At 29.4% G+C, this 11,928-nt stretch overlaps 1 protein-coding gene across 1 annotated transcript in view; it reads left to right on the top strand.

Moving 5' to 3' along the window:
- The window catches only part of LOC123010210 (serine proteinase stubble), a 60,463-nt gene that overhangs the window by 1,539 nt on the left and 46,996 nt on the right, over nt 1-11,928 (top strand). The window contains exon 2 of the mRNA XM_044406912.1: nt 1,473-1,724. Within this exon, the coding sequence (XP_044262847.1) occupies nt 1,721-1,724 (4 nt within the window). The 5' untranslated portion in view covers nt 1,473-1,720. The remainder of the gene's footprint in view (nt 1-1,472; nt 1,725-11,928) is intronic.

Raw genomic sequence — 11,928 nt, 5'->3', positions numbered from 1 at the left:
TTATTGAAAAATTTAATTAAACACAAAATAATAAGACGTATTTAAGAAGTATTGTACTTAAAATCCCCCTTACATATTAGAATATATTTAATTACTTCTTTGAATGTCAAACATTTTTCCAAAAAATTGAAGAGAATGAAAGCTATAATTACACTCATTTTAAAATATAAAAGAAATGTCACATACATTCTTCACTATAGGCAAATTTTTATCATAAAATAGTTGAAGTAAATAAAAGGTGATTATTTAAATTTGGGGTTATAGTTGGCGGTGATATGAGTGTGTTGTGAACGGACCACAATTTTTAGTACACCCGGCGAGCTGTCAAATGTCAGATTAATAACTTTCAATACGATGGTTCGTTCACAATCGAACTTTCATGAATAGCTTTGACACCGAATTAAAAAAAAACACTCGTTATGTAAAAAGTACAGTCTTAACATAAAGCGCAATTGTCTAATTTTTGTACAGCACGATTTTCTAAATTTTTTATGAATTAATATTTTTTTAATCAACTGTGAGAATTAAAAAAAAATATAGTAAGAATCAATATAGGTTATATACAGCCTGTCCCAGCGAGTTGAAACAGTCCATTAGTAACCTTTAAATGGTAAAATAAAAAAATATATACAGAATGTGCCAAATCTCGCGTCCCAGAAAAAAATTCAAGTAAGATAAGATACCAGGAATATGAAAAAAATGTTTAAAAAATTCTGTCTGTCGAAAAAAATTGACATTTATTGTCCCTTCTTCTTTACGGTGGTAAAAAAAATATTTCTAGATGTCTTAGTTTTTGTATAATAAAAAAAAGTGCATGTTTACGTCAAAAAAAGTCTTATTTTTAAAACTAAGCAAAATCGACAATAAAAGGTACAACAGTTTTGCCTATAAAAGCCACAAATAACAATGAAGAGAGTTACAATTTAGGATACTACAAAAACAAAAACTAAGACATCTAGAAATATTTTTTTACCACCGTAAAGAAGGTACAATAAATGTCAAATTTTTTTGACAGATAGAATTTTTTAAACATTTTTTCCATGTTCCTGGTGTCTTATCTTGCTTGAAATTTTTCTCTGGCGCACTCTGTATATCGGAATAAAATTTCATGTCCTGAGTCTTGTTTCTGCAACAAAAGCAACAACGCTATTGCTTTGAAAAATATTTATTACATCTTTGGAAAAGTACAAAATTAAATATTTCACTTATCCTAACTTATGTAGGTACAAGCCTAAAATCGTAATTGTATAATTTTTTTAATTTTTACCGTTTAAAAGTCACTAATGGACTTTTTCTAATGGACACTTTGTATAGGTCACTTTCCCTCACACATTTGGAACTTTTGAACTAAAAAACCTGAAAAAGTTTTATAAAACTGTAATTTCCTATTTGCAGAATACTTAACAAAGCCCTCATTTTGTCTTGATTCCCTCCATTTCGACGTTATTAAGAACGATCCACTTATTTTTTAGGTGTAGCTGTCAATGCGAGATAATAAATTGCTCAAGAACTCCTCATGAATGAAAGAACAGTGGCGGCGCGTCTTAAGATTTGATGCAACAATAAAATCGTTTACAACAATAATAAAGTTAAGTGATGTTTAACGTGCGATTCGCTCTCTAACTGTTATTGCGCGGGTGACAATTTGTGCTTTGTTTGACAGTTAATTATAGTGCGAATGGATTGTCGTGGAATTACATTGTGGTAGATAGAGGACTTAATGGGTAAGTGCTGGTTAGAGTCGGAGATGGATTAAGTAATTAATGCGATTATGCTAATCACGAGGCGGACACTTAATTGCTACTTATTCAGTCAACTTTTTCGATGATTTATTTCACGAATCATTAGAATAGGATTAAACAAAATTGAAAATTTTGCACATCAATCATTTGGAAATTACTGGGTTTGTCTTCGCCGGATGTATCTTAATTTTCTTTCAGAAATTCTTTAATAAACAAATCAAATACCAAATTTATGACGAATAAAAATACACACATTTTTGTGAAAATTTTGTTTACTTAGATTGGAAATTTTAATTGGCGGATCTACGCGAATATCGAGAAAGGGATGACCTCCATATAATTGTTTTTAATTTCAATATTTGCGTTTTAAATGAAATTAGATCTAAGGAAAGTATTAGTGACGAATTTAAGTTTCACTTTTATTCCGGATATTGGATATACCGGGTGATTCAGACCACTGACATAATAATTTGACTTAATGTAGTGACAGGAATTTACAATTAATTATTGTTAAATACAGGGTGAGCCCTAGAGAAAAAGCAATAAATAGGGTATTCCGATTAATTTTTTTAAATCATTGAACTTTTATTAACGCCTTTATTTTTTCATCTTTGCAAATACAACACACTAAAAAAATGTTACAACCTTATAGCTTGTACCTTCTTTTTTGCGGTAGTAAAATTTTTTTTTTAGATGTCTTAGTTTTTGTGTAAAAAGTGCATGTTCTCGTAAAAAAACCGTCCTATTTTTAAAACTAAGCAAAATCGATCAATAAAAGTTTAGTTTAAAAACATTATCATAAAAATCTACATCCAAAAACTCTAAACATTTGGTGTTTCATTTAAAAAAACACAAGTTTGTATTGTAACTTATTTTTGAGACATGTTGTATAGTCCACTAATGGACTTTTTCAACTTGCTGGGACACCCTGTATATTTATTTAACGTTATTTTGTATACAAGATTATCAGAATAACACTAAATAGACATAAAAAAATGTCAAACGTTAAACAACAAATTTCAAAATTTTTTGACAGATAGATTTTTGTATTTATACTACATAATTATAAAAAAAACATATATAAGATCATAAAAAAATATCAAACGTCAAAAAATAAATGTCAAAGTTTTCGACAGATAAAATTTTTTAAACATTTTTTTCATGTTCCTAGGATTTTATCTTACGTGGAATTTTTTCTGGGACCGAGTTTTGAAACACCTTGCATAGCCAAACAAAACCAATAAATAAATGTATAAAATTTGAAAAATTTTCGTAACAAAGTGGTTAATAATATCAAAGTACTAAGTACTTAAAGTTTTCGTACAGTTGTCAAAAACACGAAACATAATTCTGTTAAAACATCTCTAAACTCTAAAATTTCTACACAGATAATTAGATAAAACAGTAAGAAATAACAAACATTAAGTAATTTTAAAACGTAACTCTACTAGACTATTGTTAAATAAAAGGGACTTAATTATTGTCAACTCATTAACTGCAAGTAAAAACCACGAACAAAACTGTTAAGGTACAGAAATGCTTAGAACAGAAATTGCAGTATTTGAGTTGTCAGAAAACAAATTAAAAAAAAAGACAACACAACCTAAATCAGAAATTTTGTTACTTGACAATTATAAAACTAACAAATAGTTATAAAAAAAGTTAAAAATAAGCTTTAAAATGTTTGAAGACTAAACACAGATGAATTTAAAACAGCATATTCTGTATTTGACTTGTCAGAAAAAAACTATGTAATATGCATAAAATACTGAGTTAAAATGAAAATTTGCAACTTTTTGAAAACAAAATACACAAGAGTTTAAAACAGAAATTTTTGAATTTTACAGCTGAAAAGAGAAGAATTACATAAACGACATTTTTACTTGTGATTACAAGTACCTGAAAAATATATTGCAAAGAAATCTAAATCAGAAATTTTTGCACTAGGCAATAAAATAAGTTGTCAATATGAAGAATTATTGAAGACAAAATACAGAAGATATTATAACAAAATTTTATGTATTGTACCTATTAGAAAATAACAAAAAATATAGAAATTTTTATATTCGACAAAGATATAAAATAATATTCTGAAACAGAAATTTTCCATGTCTTTTTGTGTGAAAAGTGAGGCAAAATGTCTCTGCCAGACGTTTGAAATTATATACTTCATGACTAAAAAACGGAGCAAGGGACAGAAATTTCTATACATTATAATTTTGAGAAAGGAGAAAAATTTGAGATAAGTCAATTTATAAAATTATATGAAAATAATAGGTCACACTACACACTAAAGCCAGGAATTTTTCTATTTAACAGTTATCAGAGTAGAATAAGATGTCTTCAAAATATACCTAAAATTATTTTCTATGAATATAAAGTGACAGGTTTTATAGCTTGGATGAGAATTTATGTTTCAAGATCTGGAGGTTTTGACCCATTTTTGGTAATAATAATTTGAAATCAGAACTGAAAGAGATAAAAATTCGTCTTAATTATTTCATCATCCGGAACAAGTTTATAAGCAGCGAAAAACAAAATTATTAAAAATTTTAATCACCGAATGAATTTCTTCTTTTGTTGGCCGCTTCTTGTATGTCATGCCCGCCCGAAATTCGGTTAATATCCTCAATTATAATTACATATGTTGCTTTTAACCTGATTGTATGAATCAGTTACACTTAACAACTACATGCATAATCACAGGTCTCACATGAAATCGTATGACCCAATTAACATAAGCATTACTTAACTTCCAGAGCGTGATCTTTTAGCCAAAACTATTCAAAAATCGAACCGTTCTAATTGTCAAAAGTTAAAAGTGCCTTAAACCCCTCTTCGCCCCACTTACTCCTTTAATAAAGGTTTTGAAGAAAATCAAGTTAAAACTTGCGCAACTATTGATGTTTGTTTGTCAAAAATCGCGTCAACGATCCATAAAATAATACATAATTTCGATTGAAGAGATTCGAAAGTGGAAGAGCGACAAGGGACCTGTTAGAAAGCTACGAAGATAATAAGAGTAAAAATTCGCCAAAGATGCCTCCAGCTTGCAGCGAAATAGAAGATTAATTTTAAAATTGATTCGTCTCAAAAGGCTGTAATTTTAATAATTGATTAAACTTTCTTAATAAAAAGCAATCAAGGAAAAACGAAAATAGCAATTAGCTAAATCAGCAAAAGAAAAGTCGATTTTTTGGATCAGTTAAGTAACAGTTTGTCGTTTATTTGTTTGTTCCGCTGCTTGCTTCTTAATTAATTTGCATATCTTGTGAATGAAAATTTTCTCAACAATTCGAAACGCACGTAGAAATGTTTTTTCACGTTAATTGACCAGTTTGAGTTTTATTATCATAATAATTTATTTGTCGTACATATGGTGCTATTAAATGAAAATAAATATCAACTATCAAAATTGATAAATGGCTGTTATAAATATGATAATTAATGTTTTGCCTGTTTTGATTGATAAATGACCTGAGTCGAAAATTTGATAAACCGCCATAACTTTTCCTAAATTCAGACAAGGTGTTATTAGGTGATTTATCAAAGTTTTGATAATTTGATAGAAAGTATCAAAAATGCGCCGATGTGGAATCAACTCAAGTGTGAAGCGTTAACTAACCGGAAATCATACAAAATTAGAAAAATCATAATTATTGATCTGTCAGTAACTAACGTAATAATTTATAAACACAATTAAAAAAACCGTTACAACGATTGTATCTCCCCAAAAAAGTTATTTCGGGGGGCAAGTGGGAGTGTCCCCCATAAAAACCAATTTACTTTTTGAAGTCTCACCGGTTGTAAAATAAATTTACGTTCTCGCATTTGCAACAAAGTCGGTGATTTTTTCAAACCTCAGTCATATACGTTTTAATTGGCCCCTAAATCAGATAGAGGAATTTCAAACCGATTTACTTAGCATCGTGTGTGGCCGAAAAATAAAATTTCTGTGAAAAACTGATTGATTTCGACAACAAAATAATTGCACAGTGTATTATTTAAATTGTCAAGTATTTTTTATTAGTGAAAATAATAAATGCACTATAAAAATATTAAATGCACGGTAAAGAAAATTAATGAATGTCTAGCAAAACTAATTAATTTAATTTCACACATTTGCAAACAAAATGTTTCTGAGCAAAACTGGACTGTCGCAAACTGTTTAAAAACAAAATTGTGGTATCAGGAGTACAGCAGTTTAAAAAGTGACGTACGCTGATTAGACTGATTACCATTTGTGCACAGTTTCCAGCCCTTGCTAAAATCATTCTTGCGCAGGGGCCATTCATTGTTATGTAAGCAAGACTAAAAGTTTTTTAAATTTTGTGTTATTTTGCTAATTTTGATTAAAGTAACTGAGCGTTGATTATTTTCATTGTGCAAATTGGATGTTTTACTGAACAAATTACAATAAAATACTGCGCATGCTTTACTTAGCATTTATTATTTTTACTGTGCAAAATATTATATTATACTGATCATTTTAATTTTTTTGCTGTGCAAAAATTAATTAAATACTGATCATTTATCATTTTAACTGATCAAAATTGAATTATTTACTGAGTGTTTTATTACTAACCACTGATTTCTATGACGGATTTCTCTCAGCTTTTTCGATATTTTCTCTACGCACTTGGCGATAATTGTCACCACATATGTAATTGTAAAACACGCCACTTGCGAGAGAAAACTGCGACAAACGTGCGGAATTACAATTTCTTTGCGAATTAATCGACGCGATTGTGAGGTTTTTTGTGATTGTGGAAAGCATCTGCAATTCCAATTAAATTTTACTTCGATGAACTTTTACGGAGGAAAAGATTTTATCGGGTCATAGGAGGATTTTCTAGAGTGTGTTATGCTATAGGGAGATTTTTTTAATCAAGAGATGAAAGTGTGGCATTGCTGGGTTAGAGGAATCTCGGAGATGGGAAAAAATTTAGTTAACATAATCTTATGGCTAGAGAAATGAAGATTTTATTTATGGGGTTTGGGGGAAAGTCTGAGAAATTGAAACAAAAATACAGGATTTACCTACTAAAAGAAAATAATTTCAGAAGAAAATAAATAGAAAAGCTGGTAAAACTTTGTGCTTGAGATAAAGAACCAAAGTGGAGTAATTAATGCCAATAAATCATCGATAAATATGTTATCACCGTCATCATCTCGTTGTCGCATCACTAATTAGGTAGAAAAACAATTGTCTCTTGAACTAATTGCCTCACATCCGACCTCTCAAAGCTCCAATTACTTCAAATATCACCGAAACTTGTAAATACATTTAACAATTTGCGCCCCGTCTCATATTTTTGAAAATGCTGCGAATACGGTTAAAGGTACAAGAAAAATATAAAAAGAGAGTTGTAGAGAATAAAATTTTCAAGCAAAAAGTCTGCGGGAGATACCTCTATCTTCAATGCTTTAGGTCCTGAAGACGTTCAAAGACGCTCAAGTGACGAATACGTGTCATTTTTACCGATGGTCAAGAGAAAAAAATAATTTAAACCAAAACGGTTGAAGATAGAGATATGGTCTTGCAGGAAATTTAATTCTCTACAACTTTATTCCCTACACTTTTTTTGTATCTTCAACCGTATTCTCAAAAATATCAAAAACAGTACTAAAAATAAATTATAAACAATTATCAGTTTGCGTTCCGCCCAATATTTTTGAGAACGCTGCAAATACGATTCAAGATACAAAAAAAGTGTAAGAAACACAATTGTAGAGAATAAAATTTGCTATAAAATAAGTCCGGTTTAGGTTTAAATTCGTTTAAAGTATTCCTCTGGCACTGAATCACCAGTAAAAATGAAACGAATCCGTCGCTTGAGCGGCTTTGAACGTCTTTGAGGCCTAAACCATTAAAGGTATGGTCCCGCGGACTTTTTGCTAGAAAATTTTATTCTCTACAACTTTCTTTCTTACGTTTTTCTTGTATCTTCAACCGTATTCGCAGCATTTTGAAAAACATGAAACGGAGCACAGATTTTAAATGTTAAATTTTTTTTTCTCATATTCCTCGTAAAAAATTTAGGCGTTTGTTTTTCACAGCTTATTGAGAATGTAAAGCTCAACGTTTTTGTATTTTTTCCAAGCAATTAGTAGACTTTTTGAATTGAAATTAATTTAAAACGATTTGAAACTGAGATGGGAAAACGCTCTAAGCGCCCTCATTTTTACTCCGCTGTACTACTTTTTGGGTCCAAAAAATTGAGCAATTTTGTATCTCGTTTCGTCTCCTAGTATCTTGTAAATCAATCAAAAAATTTCACCAACAGGAAACCCATTGACAACAATATTCTCTCACGCGAACCAGATCAAGGTCCTAAGAAAATTCAGTGGCCGACACACTTTACCTCCCCAATTAGACGTCGATTAATTGCACGAAATTCGTCCGTAAAATAATAAAACTGATTCGAATGATGGATGCGCGTGCAAAAAGTGGATCTCTGAGACGCTTTCTGTGATCTTAATGTGATAAATGAGCGAGACGTTGATCATAGAGAAGCTGTTAAGTCTCAGGGAGCCAGTCGTGAGGAATTATATCAATAACCGGACCATCAATCGATGAATAATTGATATAACACGCCGAACATAAATTTTAATAAATTGTAAAAATATTTTTTTATTGATATTAAACACTATTATTGATATTAAACACCAACTATACACAATAATTTTATTTGCAAAAATTAATTACAACTGTCCACTTTCTTTCAATCGGAAAATTTCAGCGACCTAATTTTTTCAAAGTTTCTATTCTTGTTCATTATTTATAGAGGAAGTCATTCCGATTATTTTCCCTCTTCCTATAAATTTTACTTTATTAAAATATTTGAACTAGTTTACACACTTGTGGTGTTTTGATGAATTATTATTTCAAATATATGCAAACCGTTTCAAGTTTCGGCTAGGCTCTTAGTAGCCGATCAATTTTTTATTTTGACACCAGTTGACAGTTAGTATCCATTTACAACGATTTATTGCTCTATTCTCTTTTTATTACTAGAGAAATACAAATTTGCTGAAACGTTAAAACGTTTGACATTTAAATACATTCGGGGACTTGACATTAATTAATTTTGGCAAAAATTAACATTTTTTTATTATTAACGGGAAACATTGGATCAGGAATATTTTTCGTTTTTATTTTTTATTACTTTTTGTACAAAACTAAATGCATTTAATTTAAATTATTATTATTTTTTGTTATATCAAATAGTTAAAAGCAATGTTTTCCAACTCTGTTTCTATAGTCTATTTATGAGTATCTTTTATGTTGCCGTTAATATACGCTCTTCTATAAAATAAGTCGTCAATCACATCGTATTCCGTAAATACATAAAAAATACACTTACTTACTTTGGCAATTTCCCAATTTTGACAAATTTCTTTATAACAGCTTCTGAATTTAGCATTATTTCTAATCCAATATTAGTGCTGAAATTTTTTTTAAGGCAACATAATTTTTATTAAAGTCGACCCAATCGACCAAAATTGGACTAGATTTGTTTTTAATTGAAACCATCTTTAGCAACAAGGAATAAGCAATAAGGAATTAAATTACATTACATGATGAAAATATTGAAAATTAAGAATAAAAACTTCGAGATGTCACCTCTTTCATTGTAACAAGTTTTATTGTGATTTTTATAGCTATACAGGGTGTCAGCACTCGCGCCCCAATGAAAAATTTCAAGTAAGATAAGATTCTAGGAACTTGAAAAAAATGTTTAAAAAATCTTATCTGTCGAAAACTTTGACATTTATTTTTTGACATTTGACATTTTTTATGTCTATTTTATAGTAATGATGATCTTGTATATGTTTTTTTTATAATTATGTAGTATAAGTAGAAACATTTTTTCCAATAAAAGTCATTAGACTTATTGACATAGACATATTAGACATTAAATAAAGTTACAATTTAGGATACAGCTTCCTTGTTTCCTCTTCTTGTGGCCTGTAGCAAAAAAAAAACTTGGAAAATTATTTCTCCAACAGAAATAAATAGAGTCAAAGTGCAAATTTTATACCCTCATAACTTCGAAATTATTATAGATAATTTTTTTTAACATTTTTTCCATGTTCCTGGTATCTAACCTTACATAAAATTTTTCTCTGAGCCGCGAGTTCTAGCGCACCCTGTAGAAAGTCTAACATTTAAATAAAATTACTCTTTTCTAATTAATAATAGATATATTAGTAAGTATTACCGGTAAAAAAAATCTGTTGTTTTGTGTTTATTACACATTACAATTTAAAAATATTTGAATACATATTAAAATTTGGGGTTTTGAAGTTAATTTTTCAAAAATATTTTTTTGTGTTTATTACGAAAGGTTTACTTGGTCATTTAATGATTTTGTCCCTACTATTTAGAAAATGTTAAATGCGGGATTATTTAATTGTCTGTGTTTTTTTTATTGTTTTCGAATTTTTTGGTTAAAAGAATCATTATAAAATGAAGATGCAATCCCTGTTACGAAACCCGGGGCCACTAACCGGTTCCACTTTTCCAACTCAAAACAATACGTCACGTTAAACTGTATTGCATGAACATTTTAATAAAAATTGTCGCAACAATGTCACGTCATTTCACTTTCACTCCAATTCAAACACAAAAGAATTATATTTTACAGATTAAAAAATTTTCTAAATTTCTTTTTAATGCGATACTTGCTATCACGACTTTGTAATTGTTGGTTTATTTCGACTGGTAATTGAATGGGGAGTCGGCGCATTAATTATGGATAGTGTGTAAGAATTTGCTAATAGTTTATCGGATGCTAGTAATTATATGGAATGTATGCGCATTTATTCTTGACAAATGATTTTTTCACGTGTGGTACACCTGATTTATAGGCTTGTTTAATCATGTGTAGGTTTCTGTAATTTCTGAGTTATTCACAAGATGTGAACGAGCGATAAGCAAGGAGAAATGGCCTCGGTTTTGGGAAATCGTAGACCAAACCTGGCCACTCAATTAGTGCTAATTAAGTTAATTAGATAAGGAGGCGCTTTTGACGAGTTAATTAATCGAATTCCGAATTTTCGTCGAGTGCGAAGATTTGTTCGTATGATTTATAATGAAATGTTATGCTAATATGGGAGGTTATGTGCAAAAAAGAATAGGGGACGAAAAACGAATTAAATCCACTTTCGTATGATGAAGTTTTTCAATTTTATGCTCGATAAAAATTTAAATTCTAATAATAATTAATTCGAAGCATTTAACTGTAAGAAACTAAAATATTTACGCTGTTCTACTTCACCCGATCGTATCTCAACGATTCGCATAATTTTGTAAATCAAATGAGATATTTTACAAGCGAGTAATTTCAAAAGGATTATAATGAAATGTCACAAAAACAGTTTTAATATGTCAAAAACTTGCTTTTATTTCAAAATGTTAATTAATTATCGAAATAACTTTTCACCTGTCTGATCACATAAAACTAAGTGGAACGAGTAAGTCACGATTTAAAACATTGTAAAAAAATCGAATCAAATCGAATTCAAAATTAATCAAGAACTAATTTGAATATCACATGTTATTTCGATTATAATCTAAATGGCTCGAATTAGAAAAAAATCATCTCTGTTACAAGCCATTGTTTCGGAAGCTTTCTCTTATTGTTTTTAAATCGGATCATATTCTCGCCACTGATTTGGCATACTGGAGGTCACCAAGCACTACATAACGACTGACAAATAGAAAAATAAAAAAACACTTTTTGAAGTACTAATTAATTACTATCACCACACTACTTTTATAGTCAACTGTACTATAAAATTAAATAAAATACAAAAATAAAATTTAAATTAAAAAGTTTCATGTACAGTCGAACAAAGTGAAAATGACGCTTCAATAAACCAGCCCCGCAAGCAGACAGGATCGTAAATTATGTATTGCAATTTGACGTAGTTTCAAGATAAATTTCTTTAGGAGCCGGTTTACAGAAAATTTAATTCACAATTAAACTAATTCGAATTAAGTGGCCATTTACTTTGCATTGACAAACGTCAAGTTAAATAAAAATGTAATTTTCTTAATAAAAAATTTAATGCTATTTCTTGAAGAAAATTATGCATTAATGATGACATTGACGAAAAAACAAATCATTATTAATTTAATATTTTTTTAATCCTTTTTTATAATAAAATTATTTTAGAA

This window comes from Tribolium madens, unplaced genomic scaffold (genome assembly GCF_015345945.1).
Source record: "Tribolium madens isolate multiple individuals breed KSU strain unplaced genomic scaffold, Tmad_KSU_1.1 Scaffold_7;HRSCAF=85;Tcas5.2_LG10, whole genome shotgun sequence".
Lineage (NCBI taxonomy): Eukaryota > Metazoa > Arthropoda > Insecta > Coleoptera > Tenebrionidae > Tribolium > Tribolium madens.
This window is presented reverse-complemented; position numbering and strand designations above follow the sequence as displayed.